The 16,396-nt window shown below is 35.9% G+C and overlaps 1 protein-coding gene across 1 annotated transcript in view; it reads left to right on the forward strand.

Moving 5' to 3' along the window:
- Myo3a (myosin IIIA) overlaps nucleotides 1-16,396 on the forward strand; it is a 200,593-nt gene that overhangs the window by 15,562 nt on the left and 168,635 nt on the right. Inside the window, exons 3-4 of the mRNA XM_026401190.2 lie at nucleotides 6,438-6,542; nucleotides 7,116-7,215. Of these exons, the coding sequence (XP_026256975.2) occupies nucleotides 6,438-6,542; nucleotides 7,116-7,215 (205 nt within the window). The remainder of the gene's footprint in view (nucleotides 1-6,437; nucleotides 6,543-7,115; nucleotides 7,216-16,396) is intronic.

A 16,396-nucleotide genomic window follows, 5' to 3' on the forward strand; every position in this document is an offset into this window, starting at 1 on the left:
AGTTTGTTTTAAAAGTAATTTTTAATCTCAAAAAAACAAAACAAAGCAAAACAAAAACCAAGTGGTTGTGTTTATTGGGAATGGAAGTGAGGTCATGTAGCTCCTAAGATTGTACTTTATTATTTGTAAGAAATACTTAGCTAATGTAAATTAGAATACAAACTTATTACACATCCTATGTGTGAAATTACTATCTTAATTGAACTGCTTAGGTAATACATAGGGAATTTATCAGGTGAAACTTAAGGGTTACTAGATGAAAGTTAAGCAACAAAATTTAAATTTGAAGAAAGATTTCTTATTTGCTTTAAATTTCTGTATATATATTTTCAGATAGGTTGGTATATTTATGCCTAAGGTAAGGAGGTAATTGTAGTTAGTACTTTTGATGTGTTCCAACTATTATTGTGGTCTCTTTTTTGCTTCTTGGCTGGATGGAAATGTTTTTAATTTTTTCCATGTTGTCTACTTTTCTCTGAAATAGAAGATTATGAAATTATTATTTTTTTCTTTTTTCATCGTCACTGACTTTTCATAGACTTCTTAGAGAATTAGTATTCATGTATCTGACTTCACATTGTAGGGTGACTTTGCTTTTTCTTCTGAAGCAAGCTATTCACATCTCAGAATGACTGAAAACTGCATTTTAGTGTACAATCAGTTGTGAGGTTCTGTCTCCTGATCTACAAGCTAGCTCAGTGGGTCCTATAGCGGTAGAGTACAGTGTTCATCGATATAAGGTCTTTTTCTTTTCTACCACTGAAAGTTTCTTGTTTGGATTCTAATCATAACTTCCTTTTAAAAGTTTTGTTTGCTTAAGTTAAGTTGTAAGAAAATGATTTAGTTATCATGTTGTTAGGGTCAGAAAATATCCTTTTGGAGAAAAGCCTTTTTTTCTGAGTATTATTTTAAAAGGACTAAGGGAAAAAATGAACATAAATATAATAAAATGGAAAGGCAGCAGAATACAACAGACACTAGTATGGTAGTATGTATAAATGCGGATGTATAACCAATGTGATACTGCAATCTGTACACATGGTAAAAATAAGAATTCATACCCCATTTGAATCAAATGTATGATATATGATATGTCAAGATCATTGTAATGTTTTGAGAACCAATAAAAAAATAATAATAAAATGGAATCATTTGCTCCCCTCCAAAGTATAATTCTGTATTCTAGAAGACATAATAAATAAAGTAATTAGGCCGAAATAACCTGGAGAAAACTGTTATCAACCTACGTGTTAGCACATTCCATCTGCTCTTTATCTATAACCTTTTCTTTTCCCCTTTCAACCGAATGTTATCAAGTCTTGTTGTGAAATTCTACAGTACTTTGCACACAAGTCTTTTTATCCACATAACTATAATTCAAGACCTAACATATAATTTTGGTAATTGTTTATTGTCCCTCTAGTTAGGTTTCTTTTTATTCTTTCTTTTTCTTTTTTTTTTTTTTTTTGACCTTGGCACTATGGACATTTTAGTTTGAATGGTTCATTTTTGTGGAGGACTGTCCTGTGCATTTTGGGGATGTTTGGCAGCCTCCCTGGCCTCTGGATGCCAGAAGCAGTTCCCCAGCCCTGTTGATAAAAAGAACTCTCCAAACATTGTGAAATGTCCCTGGAAGCAAAATCTTCTATGGTTGAAAACCACTGTTCTGAACATATTTTTAGGCTTGAAGCAGAAACTGTACTGGCACCTTTGATTTATTCCTAGTTCAGTGCCTTGCATATATTAACAGTTCAACAAATATTTGTTGAATATGAATAAATAAATTATGATTCTTCTAAAAATCATTATTAAATTAAATATCTTATGATGAAAATTTCTATATGTATAAATATGTACGTGTGTGTGTGTGTGTTTGTGTGTGTGTGTGTATCTCCAAGATTTTTTTCTGGATCAGTACCTTGCTTCTGTAAAAATGTATTGGATATAAAATTCAACCATGAATAAACAGTGTAGTTTCTGACAAAACACTATAAGGGGGCTTTATTTGTGTGTTCCTTCGTTATTTCAGGTCCCTTTTACATAGTCTTGGTGTTAGCAACGAGGGTGTACTTTTAAAAAAATAAATAGACTGAATCTTTTCAGCAGTTTTAGGTTTGCAGCAAAATTGAACAGTGAGTACAGAGAGCTCCTCTTCACTCCTCCACATTATAACATCTTGCATTAGTGTAGTAGGTTTGTTAAAATTTATGAAGCAATATTAATAACTAACTCGAGTTCATGGTTTACATTAGGGTTTACTCTTTGTGTTGTACAGCTTATGGATTCTGATAAATATGTAATGATGTGTATGTACCATTATAATATCACACAAATTCATTTTACTGCCCGAAAAGTACTATGCTTTCCCTATTCATTCCCCCAGAACCACCAACAACTACTGATTTTGTTGTTTCTGGTTTTGTCTTTTCTGGAATATAGTATTCTTGGAATCATACAAACAGTAGTCTTTTCATATTGCCTTCTTTCACGTAGCAATATGCATTTAAGATTTGCCTGTTCTTGGTGTTGGCAACTAGATTTTAAACTCAATTCAGAGTTCTAGCTTCTGTTTCTTGGGACACTTTTAACTAACATAAAAAATGTGCTATATTAATTGTACATCTCTATATAACCCACACCTGTAAGTTAAAATGAATTAGACACCTACTTTATGTGAGACTGAAAACTGTAAAACTTCCTGAAGAAATTATAGGAGAAAAGTTTTGTGGCCTTGGTTAGGCAAAAATTTCTTAGATATGACACCAAAAGCAAATTCTATAAATTTTTTTAAAATGATAGATTTAGAACGTAACGCTCTTCAAAAGACCCTTCAAATAAAAGTGCAAGCCACAGACTAGAAGAAAATGTTTAAAAATACCTGCCTGTAAAGGACTTGTATCCAGAATATATAAAGAATTCTAAAAAGATCAATAATAAGAAAGCAAATGATGGATAAAAAAAATGAACAGAAATTTTGAATATTTTCCAAAGAAAATATATGGACAGCAAATAAGTACATGAAAAGATGGCCGACATCTTAGTTATTAGGAAAACCCACATTAAAATCACAAAGAAATACTAAGGCCATTTAAAATGGCTTTAAGAAACCACTTTATAAATCAAGTACTGGTGAGAATGTGTAGCAACTAGGAATCTCATACATTGCTTGTGGGGATGCAGAATGGTATGACCATTTTGATAGTTCAGCAGTGTAGAGACGGTTAAACAAACAACCTTCAGCAGTTCCCTCTCAGGTACTTAGCCAAGAGAAATTAAAACTTAATACTAACATTAACATGAGGGATGGGGCTGTAGCTCAGTGGCAGAGTGCTTGACTTGCACATGTGAGACACTGAGTTTGATCCTTAGCACCACATAAAAATAAACAAATAAAGTAAAGGCATGCTGTCCACCTACAACTACAAAAACAAACAAACAAACAACAACAATAAAGAAACATTGCTGGTGGGACTGCAAATTGGTGCAACCAACCTGGAAAGCAGTATGAAGATTCCTCAGAAAACTTGGAATGGAACCACCATTTGACCTAGCTATCCCACTCCTTGGTTTATACCCAAATGACTTAAAATCAGCATATTACAGTAATGTAGCTGCATCAATGTTTGTAGCAGCTCAATTCACAATAGCTAAACTATGGAACCAACCTAGGTGTCCTTCAATCGATGAATGGATAAAGAAAATGTGGTGTATATACTCAATGGAATATTACTCAGCATTAAAGAAGAGTGAAATTTTGACATTTGCCAGTAAATGGATGGAGTTGGAGAATATCATGCTAAGTGAAATAAGCCAATCCCCAAAAACCAAAGGCCAAATGTTTTCTCTAATATGAGGATGCTAATTCACAATAAGGCGGTGGGTACTAGACAAGCATAGCATTACCTTAGATTAGGTAAGGGAAGTAATGGGAGGGGAGAGGAAGGGATATGAGGATAGGAAAGATAGTAGAATGAAACAGACATTATTACTGTATGTATATATGTGACTGCATGACAATATGATTCTGCAACATGTACACTCAGAAAAATGAGAAATTATATCCCATCTATATATGATATATCAAAGTGTATAAATGCATTCTACTGTCATGGATAACTAATTAAAACAAATAAAAATTAATTTAAAAAAACCTTTACATGAATAGTCACAGAAGTCTACTCATAATTGCCAAAAACGGAAAACAAGTGAGATATCTTTGAGTAAATCCATGATGTGGTTTGTCCAATCAATGCAATACTCAGCATCAAAAAAAGAAACAACATTAAAACAGCATTTAAGAAAGAATGTGCAACTATGTGGATGAATCTGAAACTCATTATGCTAAGTCAAAGAAGCCAAATAATAGTGTAGTGTCAACCTAAATAAAGCAATCAGGGAGAGATTTTTTTCCCCCCAAGAATTCTGATTTCTTGTGGGGTGGGAATAGCAGGTTACCGCAATGGGAATATTCATACCTTAGTACACTGTGTGCATATTCACAGAGATTGAGGCAAGAGGGAAAGTTTTTTTCTTTCTAATACACAAAATGAGGATGATCACATCAAATATTTGAAACAATAATCCCTGGCACTATGATTAATAACATGAGTGGTGATAGTCCAAGGTTGCATAGACATTGCCAGGTAGAAGACCTAGTAGAAATTTTCATGTAGGGTGACCTCTATGCCAGTTTGTGATCCTGATAGTGTTTTGTGATTCAAGTTTAAGAACCCTTTCTTCATAAACTCCAGGCTTTGTGTATTTGTTTATTTTATTCTGTAGGGTTGGCACAAGTGACTCCATTTTTATTCTGATAGCTTTCGTATTTCTTCCACAATCATCAACTGCAAAAGGTGCAGTCAAAGAGAGGGTACACTTTGGAGAAATAGAATGAAAAATTTAGTCTTCCTTCAGTGGCTTTTAGGAATTTTTGAACTAGTTCTAAAATATGGGTCCTTTTAAATAAGTGGTTTGCAATTGTGAAGGATGCAGTTTGTTTTCCATCAGGGGTAATTTTGTGAACCAGTATTGCTGGTCCAGAGCGGAGGCAGTCTGACCCTGTACGTTGCTTCCAGGGTAACAACCCTGTCTTACTTATCCAGTTTAAACAGCATCCCCTTCCTGATACAGAACAAGATGCAGCTCTTGAAATGCTAGGCTGCAGATGTTCCCGTATTAGCTGAAAGAAATTATTTTTGAGTGTAGAAAGACTAATTATGAATGTGCTTCAGTTTCTTCATCTTTAATATGAAGATGATAATACCTACTTCAGAGAGTTGGTGAGGTTTAGAGATAATTCATGTAAATGGATTAGAAATGTGCACGGCATCAAGTTTTAAGTGCTCAGTGCATCTTAGCTATTACTATCTAATCCATAATGTACCAGAAGTAGTGTTCAGGCATCTAGCAAAATTTAATTACCATATCAGAAAAAGGTTTTGAGAAAATGTATTCAGTTATTTCAAACCAGGATGCTAAAAATATACTTGCTCTCACCTCCTTTCTGTCTGTACTTGAGTTAGAAGAGGGTCAAGGAAATTATTGCTCTTTTAGATCCCAGGCACTGGTGGGCACCAAAGGCAGTTGGAAAAGATCCAGTAGATCAGGGTGGGGAGGGGAGACACCATTAAGAGTCCCGAGCTGAGGGTCAAGGCCAAAAACAAAGACCAAAGAATCAGACATTGAGGATCAAGGACCTATGGAGCCAAAACATTCTTGGGATATTCTCTGGGTTTAGGACTATTTGCCAAATTACTTCCCCTCTCATGTTCACTGCTAATATCAGTGTTAATCCATCCATCAAGTAGTGTAGCTTCTTTGAAAGTTACTCATGGGATTTAGTGTTACCTAAGTTTGTACAGCCCAGATGTGAAAATTTCCCCTATCTTCTTTATTCTTCTTGTTTTCTATTTAGATTCTTTCTATTTTGGGTGAGTTGTTGGGTATTTAGGGGATGCAAATAATATAGGAAATATTATATTTAAATAGTTTTCTAAAATATTATTTTAATCATTCCTTAATGCATTCAAAATTTGCCAAAAGGATGTGATTTTAAAAAAGAAATTAGAGTACATATATAATAGTAGATAGGTATGGATTGAGACCATTGAGTCTATTACACTGCTGCTTTTAAACTCTGAATCATAAAATCTGGGAATAATTTGTAGAATTATAATTATTACCATTAATTTTAAAAATCAAGCTCAGTGCTTCTTCAGATTCTCTTCTAAAAATTAATTTATATGAAAACTGTTTTAAAAATCAGTTGTACATACCTACAAGTTTGTATGCTCATTTCATTTGTGAGTCCATAAAGATAATGAAAGTAATCATTTAAAACAGAAGGTTGGGACAATTTTTTAAAAAAAATGTTTTAGGAAAACTTTTTGCAGCCCAAAACTTCAGTGTCATATGCATCTTGAAATACTCTTTTTTAGCTGTGCAATGGAGGATCCGTGACTGATCTTGTGAAAGGATTTCTGAAGAGGGGTGAAAGAATGAGTGAGCCTGTAATTGCTTATATTTTACATGAAGCATTAATGGTAAGGCAATTTAAATTCTTTGTGCATTAATTATGAGGCTGCTTTAATTAAATAAAAAGTGTAGGTCCTATTTTTAGAAAAATATTTCTACATTAGTATTTATTGATGCAAAAGTATATGCAAAGTCTGAAATGCTTTTCATGACTAATTCCTATTTTCCATTAGAAATTGACTTTCCTTGTAGCAACAGGATCCTGAATTCTGATTTCCTGTGTTTCTTAGACCACAATAGTGATGAAAATAGTGATGTATTTTTTTAATTAATACGTTTTCATTTGCCATCACCTTAAATAAATATATAAAAAAAATTTTCCTCTATTGAAATGAACACATTTTCTAATCAAATGTTTAGTAAAAGCTAAGGAGCATGCTTTGGTTTTGTAAATTTTTATATAATCCAAAGTGTAAAAGATGATCTTTGATTTGACTAACTGAAGGTAAAATAGTGAAGGGTGAATTTTAATTTTTTCATGTATTTACTGTTTATTTTTCCCAAATGTATTATATGAAAAATATTTTTTGGTTTGATGCCTTTTTTTTAAAAAAAAGTCATTATTATTTCTCACCTACTAGGGACTTCAGCATTTACATAACAACAAAACTATCCACCGTGATATAAAAGGAAATAACATTCTGTTGACTACTGAAGGTGGAATTAAGCTGGTAGATTTTGGTAAGTTTTGTTTAAATGCATGAATTTGGGTTGCACAGTGAACTGTATGATATGATTTTATCATTTCCCAACCATTTTGCTTTTTCCATACATTGAAAATAGGGAAATATCAGTATCTCATTGGGTAAGAAATACATAAATAACTAGGCAATTGAGAGATTTCCAGCTCTCAGGTCACCCAGCTTAGTCTACAAAACAGATAGTGTCCCACACGACACGATACTATAACAGTATCTCCTGGCCTTTATTATTGATGGCTTTATAAATGGGCACATGTCCAAATCCAGGATTTTTGAGATGTGAGGTGATATCATTAAGGGTCATCTGGGGATATTTTCTGCCTCCTAAGAAGGAGACAGGGAAAGATGGTCTCTGTCTTCCCTGAGACTCTGTGTGTTTACCATATTGCCTGAAACTGGTCTGGTCTCCTTGTGACCTTATAAAGCACTCCATCCTGAGAAAGGCAGAGCTGAGAGAGTGAAGAATGGGGTTCCCGATGACATAATCAAGTCACTAAGTCAATCGACTTTAGAGCCTACCCTTTCTCTGGACTTGTTGTTAGGTGAAATGATAAATTTCCATATTTACTAAATTTCCATATTTACTAAGCCAATTTGCGATTTCTGTGTTACAGCCAAAGGCGCTGTTGTTGATGCATGCACCCTCATCTGGGTAGCTGCTTTTCATCTGTGAAAGTGCTTTCTTATACTTCCCCTTGTTTGACCCTGAACTACAGCAATCCTCTGAGAGTGGATGGCAATATTCTAGGACACCTCAGTGTGCTGTAGGCTTTCCTCCCCTTCCCTTCCTCTGTACTCTGGCTGGGTAAGGTTCCCACCTTGTGCTTCTATACCCTGTATATTTCTCTATTTTTAAATTTGCCACTTAGAACCATAGTTTCCTATTTGGTCTTTATAAGTAAAAAAAAAAATAAATATGGATGGACAGGGTCTTTGAGAAGCAGAACCCTGTCTTTGTCTGTTTCATAGACCTACTGCTTTGGGTATAGCAATTCATTGGCTGTAAATTGAATGAACAAACCTCCCTTCATTTTGCTGAACAGAGGGAATTTAATTAGTTTTAGATTAATTTCAAATTGTTTTAATATCCAAGTACCCAGTACTTTAGTATTTGACTTAGCCCAGGAATGAATTTCAGAGCAGGTTGAGAAGACTGATGATAGCATGTCCTTCAAACACACATCAGATTGTGCATTGTTTTTCTGACCTGAACTATTGCCAACTAATGAACAGCGGTGAGCTTGACAATAAATACCTGATTTATAACTGGGGTGCAATCAGTCTGTGTTGCTAGTTGAGTTGAGAGCCATATGTTTGAACAATCTGGCTGGGTATTAATAAGGACTTCTGTTTAAAATTTAAAAACAGCAACAAAATTTAAAAATTAAAAAAAAACAACAAAACACTCCTCACTACTGCATAAGCAGGGTCATTATTCTCCTCAGAGAATAATTTTGGCTCTACTCAAAGACAGTTTCAAATGGAGACCTTGATAGTTAACTTAAAAATCTCGTAATTCCCTTGTTTTTTTTAAAAAAAATGGTTACAATGCATAGAGACTACATTAAAAGTTGCTCAAACAAGTGTAAGTAAACAACTTTTCTAGCCATTAAAGAAGAAAATTGGTAAACTAGTATCTTTGAGAAATTATCTTCCTGGGATATCTTCTAAAATAAGTTAGATTAAAAAATAAGCCTAGATAATAAATAGGTCAATTTTTTATATGACACTTTAATAAAAATCATTTTAGGTTGGATAGCTAACAAAATGACAGCACTGGTTTTAGATTATTTGGTTTGTTGATTTTTTTTTCAGCAATAATTAGAAATGAGAGCCATTTGGCCACTTAAATGCAAGTCTGGCATCGAATACCAACATTTCATATAAAGCATTATTTATATTCTGTTCTCCGTGGTAAGAGGACATGGGTTCAGTTCACCTTAAAAATGATTAGTGGGGCCAGGTGTGGTGGTGCATGCCCATAATCCCAGTGGCTCAGGAAGCTGAGGCAGGAGGATCATAAGTTCAAAGCCAGCCTCAGCAATGGTGAGGTGCTAAGCAACTCAGGGAGACCCTGTCTCTAAATAAAATACAAAGAAGGGCTGGGGGTGTGGCTCAGTGGTTGAGTGTCCCTGAGTTCAATCCCTGGCACTCCCACCAAAAAATTGATTAGTAGGTTATTATCTGAATTAAAACCTGAGGAATGTGGATGTCTGCGTACATTAAGAAACTTTTTTGAGGGTAGAAAGAATACCATGTGGTCAACCACAAACTGCAGAATCTAGTAATCAGTGCCCTCATTTTATGTTCAAATCAAGTGTTCAGAAAAGGCAACTGCTGGCAGTAAAGAGTTTTGTAATAAATTTTACTTTAATTTCTCATGTCATAAAACAGATCGTGAGCTCATATGGGACACTGAAGATCTTAGAAGGCTGTCAGGCATCTCGTACTCAGAATTCCCAAAGTTAAACCCTACCACCTCACCCATTGCTAGAAATCTGTTATAGATCAAGAGTTTCCTGTCTTAGAAAAAGTCACCTGCATCTACTCATTTCTCAAGCCAGAACTTAGGGTCATCCTTAAGTCTTTGCTTGTCCTTACCTCCTAGTATAGAGCTAATCACAAAACTTGTCTCTGTTAGGTCCTCTGCTTGTGCTTAGTCCTGCTTGTCACCTCTTGCCTAGGCCCCTGAAATTGACTTCTCTGAATCCTTACATCTAGTCTTGTTTTCTTCCCTCCAGTCCATTCTGTAACAAGGGGGAGTCTTTCCACAAACATATCTGATTCTCCCACTTTATTTTTGTTATTTCATTCAATGACTTCCTCTAGTGACATAGAATAAGCTCTTTATTTTATTAATTTTAAAAGATTTTATTTTAATTGTACAAATTTGCGAGTACAGTTTTGTTTTGTTTTGGTATTAGGGACTGAACTCAGAGGCACTCAACCACTGAGCCACATCCCCAGCCCTATTTTGTATTTTATTTAGAGACAGGGTCCCACTGAGTTGCTTAGTGCCTCGCTTTTGCTGAGGCTGGCTTTGAACTCACAATCCTCCTGCCTCAGCCTCCTGAGCTGCTGGGATTACATGTGTGTGCCACTGTGCCTGGCTCTGCGGGTACAGTTTTAATTACATGTATACAGTGTGTAATGACCAAATCAGAGCAGTTGAGATATATATATATATATATATATATATATATATATATATTCATATATATATATGAACACATACGGATTGAATCAAAGGAATTGACGTTTCCATCTGCTTATCATTACTTTGTGTTTGGAGTCTTTGATCTCTCTTCTTAGTTATTTGTAATATATACAACAGATTATAGTCCCTACAATGTGATAAATAGAATACTAGAACATATTTCTACCTGTGTTTGGTAATCACTATTCATCCTCCCTCTATCTTATTCCTACCTTCCCTTCTTAGCCTCTAATAATCTTTATTAAATGTTCTGATTAACTGTAAGAAAGAACATTTGATGTTTGTCTTCCTATGTCTGATTTATTTCACTTACTATAATGACCTCAAGTGCCATCCATTTCACTGCAAATGATAGTATTCCATGTAATATATATATATATATACATATATATAGTGTGTGTATATATATGCCACATTTTCTTTATCCACTCATCCATTGATGGACATCTAGTTTGATTCCTGTATTCAGTTATTGTGAATAATGCTTCTATAAACATATATTTCTTTGGTATACCTTTGTCTTTACCTTTGGATAATATACCCAATAGTGGGAGTAATGTATCATAGAGTAGCTTTGTTTTTAATTTTTCAAGGAACCTCCATACTGGTTTTCCATAAGGGCAGTAATAATTTATCCTCCCACCAACAGTGTATGAGGGCTCCATTTTTTCCACATCTTCACCAGTATTTGTTTTTTTTTTTTTTGATTTTTGAAAATAACTGTTGTAACTAGGTTGGGGTGATATCTCCTTGTGGTTTTGAGTTGCATTTCTGTGATGGCTAATGCTGTTGAGTATTTTTCATAAATTTGTTGGTCATTTGAATTACTTTAGAATAAGCTCTTAATGACTATGCCTCCTTTATATCCTTTGGTGCTCACCTGGAACCTGTCTTCCTGTTACCTATTAGCCACATCAGTCTCTTGCAGTCCCTTAAATGTGCCACAATCTTTCTCAGAGCTCTTATGCGTATTACTGAGGAAGTACTTTAAAGTTTATTAGTATGCATTTCTCTTTCACTTAACCAAGAGTACAGTCTTAACCCCCCTGTGCCTGATGCAACATTTCTAGGGGAAGATTTATTATTGCAGAAGGAATGCAGAAAAATGACTGGGGTAATATTCAGCTTTTAACCTTCAAATATAGGAATTTGTAGTAAGGCCCAGGCTGTCTCCTGAAAAAGTCTGTCCAAATTGCTTTAGCATATGAAAAGAGAATTTCCAGGGTAATACCATACAGTTCATGTAAAAGGGTGGAAAGAAGAGAGAAACCCTTTGCAAATTCTAGGATGATTATGGAAAGATGAAACAAAGCATGGCAGGAGAGCAAGCTGAGCTTTTAACAAGTGAAGATGACAGTGAGGACAGGAAGATGTTCCTAAACCTCACACTTCCACTCCCATTCACTGCATACAGGAGGCCACTTCATTGTCAGCTGCAATACAGAGTGGGGTGAGCCATGTCCTTGTTACCATGGAGCAGCAGAGTGATTAGGCAGAGGAAAGACTCAAGGTTAACTTCCCCAAATCTTTACCCTTAGTTTCTAGAAACTTCAAAGTAACTAATAATCTGGCTGAAGAGTGTCTAGAAGGTGTTTCTTAGGGGACCAGGTGGTTGTGTGAGGCACAACTCAGATTGCCTGGGCCAGGTCTGAAGGTGAGGCATAGCCAGACCTCAGAGTGTTCTCAGCTCCTGCTGGAGCCACCCTGAGCCTTAATCTGCCAAGAGGAACTAAGAAAGTCTGCTGTTTGAGAAGAACAGACCACAAGCTCGGTGGCTGCAGATGCCAGCACAGGGAGCCAGTCAGGCAGACAAAAGCACATGGCCCCAGAGACTAGAGACCCACCCTTCCTCTTCTCCCTGCCTCAAGGTCTTTAAGGAGGAGGGATGACCTCTGAAAGATGGAGCAAACACTTATCCAAGACAAACTGAACTCTACTGAAAAGGGCTTTCAGATTAATCATTTCTGACTCAGCTTTACTTTCCTCCCAGACAGTTATGAGAAGCCATAATTATAGGCAAAATGAAGAAATGGAAAATCCTCTATGAATCAAGAGTAGATATTGAATTTTTGACCAGTTCTAGGTATGATACTTTATCTGCATAGAAACCTCCCAACTCCTGTACACCATTAACTTCTGTGTGCCTGACTGTGCACCTCTCCAACACCCTGTACTTCATTTCACCAACCATTTGTCGAACTTTATTATAACGATATGTTTTATTTGACTGCTGTTCTGCTAAGCTTTAAACTTCACAGTGACAGGGTCGCTTTGTTCCTAGAACCCATCATGGTACTGACAAATGGAAAATGCTTGTAAGTACTGTCAAATGAATGAATGACAGGGAGGATTTTCCATGCAATTGTGTGACCATGGGAAAGTCTCTTTAAAATCTCCAGGCACATCAATCTGTTCATCTAACAATGTGGAAAAGGATATTTACTACTTCCTAAGGTTGGTGCTACTGAGTAAATAGGATGCTAGGTGTAAACTATTTGGCATAATAACTGACACATGATAATCCTGAAAATCTGAGCTATTATCATTGCCCTGAAGTAGTAATCCCACCCCACTTCCTACTGAGTACTGTACACATAGTAGTTCCTTGATAAAGGGTGGTAAGAGATTAAAACTCTTAGTTCCAGGGGTCTCTCTATGTTAAAAAAAAAAAACAAGCAAACAATTGCTCTATGTTATAATAAATTCAGTTATTACTTTAAATATCAAGCAAATTAATTACACTAAAAATAAGATTCATTTGCTAATACTAGTCATGAACACAACCTTTAAGAAAACCTTTTTTTTTTTTTTCCTCTGTTAAGTGGAATACACTTTTACAGAAAACCACTGGACACCTTAGAGAGCAAAAAGGCAAGTGAGCTTGTAAACATTATTAATGAAATGCATTAGCAGTCGCTGGTATCTGATCAGTCCATAAATAATATGACTTCCCAGGAGATAAACCCCTTTAGGCAAGTCAACTAATGTCTGAAAAAAGTAGTCCTTATCTTGAATAGAAGATGAAAGAGAAGCTAAATTTAAAGGGCAGTCCTCGGTTCTCATTTCTATAGATTTCTCTCTGGGGAACTTGATTTCTAATAGGATAGTTAACATTTCAATAGAGAAGTACAGAACGTACTTTTTTGTGATTTATTTAGACATTGTTCTTATGACAGAATATTTTATGGCTTTAAATCTCTTCTTACCCACATGCCCCATTTTAGACCAAATCCCCAATGCATAATGTAGGTCAAAGAGAAGTTGTGATTTATTCATTAATAACCCACTTTTTAGCATCAAGGGAAGCAGGTACACCTGAACTTAAAAACTAGGAGGAATCCTTTCGTTCTTGCTTAATAATTTGGAAAAAAATAAAAAAGCCATTAGCTGAGACAAGCAAGTCTGGGAATAGGGGGTGCAGCTCAGCACACAGTTTGGAGACTGGTGGAATGAGGAAGGTGTCCAGGCTGGGAGCTCATTGGTAGTGGTGTCCTGGGATCCAGTGCTGGGTCCCCCCGTGGGAAGAGCAGGACATTCTTGTGGGGTGATGGCGGTGGCCATAGTTGGGTTGTGAGAGCTGAAGCAAGGCGAGGGGAGCATATGCAGGGATGGGGGTGAAGGCATAACATTAGGAACTTTATCAAGAAATACTCTGGGACACTGAAAACAAGGATCTTTACTTAAAATTTTAAAAAATTAATTCTTAAGAAAAAAAGAATTATAAATGTGAAAAAGGGAATAAAGTGAACCCAGTGGCATTGGGTTGGAATTAAAGATACAATGTGAGCCCATGGTTTTCAATACATATAAACAAAAGCATAATATGTGTATGTGATAGATCTCTGTAGTGAGTTTAACTAGCTGTTACTATTAAGAGGTATTGGGAGCATTGACATCCCCAAGAGAGAGCACATCAAGCACTTAGCTCTTGACTTTTAAATACAGTTCTCAACTATAAGGAATTAAGGATTCGTGGAGAATTTGATTGGTTTTAGGGCTACAGAAGGTAGCCTGAAATTTATGGGTATCTAGAAAGTTAAAAAAAAAATTCAAAGAACTATGGAGGCTCTTCAAAGAGGTATGTATGGCAGTTTGAGATAATTCCTGCTGATCAGATCTAAGACAATTTGAGCATCAAAATAATGATAATAAATGGTAGTAATGAGGTCAATCCGTTGAAGAAAATAGAAATCTGTGCACACACACACACACACACGGGAATAAATAAATAGAAGCAAAAACTTTTCCCTATGGAAGAATGCCAGCTAATAAATACAGAAAGAATAATGAAAATTAAAAAATCATTTGGCAGCCATCATAGTAATAATTAATTCACACAAAAATTTCAAAAATGCTAGCATTAATGGGTTAAGTTTTAGAAAGAAATAAGATTAGTCTCATAGTTCAAAATAACTCTCCGCAAGATATTTATTAATAATAAACGATAAACTTTGTAGGGAAGAAGACTGGCAGGCGATTATTAATGAGTGACCCAAATGAATGTAACTAGTCATGAGACAAACGAAAATCACGCCATTACTGAGGGGATAATGGCCAGCGTCTCATTAAGGGGTTCTTCTTCCTGCCCAGGATAATCCAGGCCACCCTAAAATTTACAATCTTAAATATTTAGTAAATAACAAAGCACAAATACTCAAAAATATACTTACAGAAAGTGAAGCCCCTGATAGACCTAGTCCACAAGGGTTCTGGAAGTAGACAAAGGCAAAATGGTTCCCCTGGCTTATTTAAGGGGGTACATCAAAGGCAGGGACAAGGTTTCCAGGGCAGAGCTTGCTTCAAGATGTTTTGCAGTCAGCAGGTTGATTGACATCTTGGCAGGTCACATCCATCTTAGGTGCTGTGTGGGATCTTTGGCAGAGCTTGAGGGGGAAGTTCACCTGCATCAGGTGGTCAGTCCTTGTCCAGGGTGCCGCAGAAGGTTCCCAGTGCCAGACTTATCCCCTCAGGAGGCTACTATGCACAACAGTCCACACACAGCCCACAGAGGGCTTTTGATCCACCACCTGATGGGCTGCAATGAAAAGACCTCAGCATCACGTCTCTGATATTTCTACCAAAAATAAAGTTATGAGAGAGTATCCACCAAACCCAAACTGGGAACAATTCTTTAAATAACTGGCCTGAAATCTTAAAAAAAAAAATGTCAAGTTCATGAGGCCAATCCATTGAAGAGTTGAAGAACTATTCCAGACTGAATAGCAACAACTAAAAAGCAACAACTCATCTTGATTGTTTTGCTTAAAGAACATATTTGGGTTGGGTGCGGTGGTGCATGCCTGTAATCCCAGCAGTTTTCATGAGTTCAAAGCCAGCCTCAGCAACAGCAAGGTGCTAAGCAACTCAGTGAGACTCTGTCTCTAAATAAAATACAAAATAGGGCTGGGGGTGTGGCTCAGTGGTCGAGTGCCCCTGAATTCAATCCCCGGTAGCAAAAAAAAAAAAGAACATGGAATAGTTAATGAAATGTAAAAGACATCTGAAGATCAGATGATAGAAATGTTTCAGTTTAAACTTCCTGATTTTGACTATTGTATAGGGGGAATGTCCTTGTTTGTAATAATTCAACTAAAGTTTCCTGGGGTGAAAAAACATATGTGGATCACATACTCCCAAGTGGTTCAGAAAAAAATGCACTTTGTATTTCTTTTTTTTTCTTTTTTTTCTTTCTTTTTTCTTTCTTTTTCTTTTTTATTGGTTGTTCACAACATTACAAAGCTCTTGATATATCATATTTCATACATTAGAATCAAGTGGGTTATGAACTCCCATTTTTACCCCAAAGGGATACTGCCACATCAATGTTCATAGCAGCACAATTCACAATTGCTAGACTGTGGAACCAACCCAGATGCCCCTCAATAGATGAATGGATTAAAATGTGGCATTTATACACCATGGAGTATTACGCAGCACTAAAAAA

The sequence above is a fragment of the Urocitellus parryii genome, chromosome 9 (genome assembly GCF_045843805.1).
Source record: "Urocitellus parryii isolate mUroPar1 chromosome 9, mUroPar1.hap1, whole genome shotgun sequence".
Classification (NCBI taxonomy): Eukaryota; Metazoa; Chordata; class Mammalia; order Rodentia; family Sciuridae; genus Urocitellus; species Urocitellus parryii.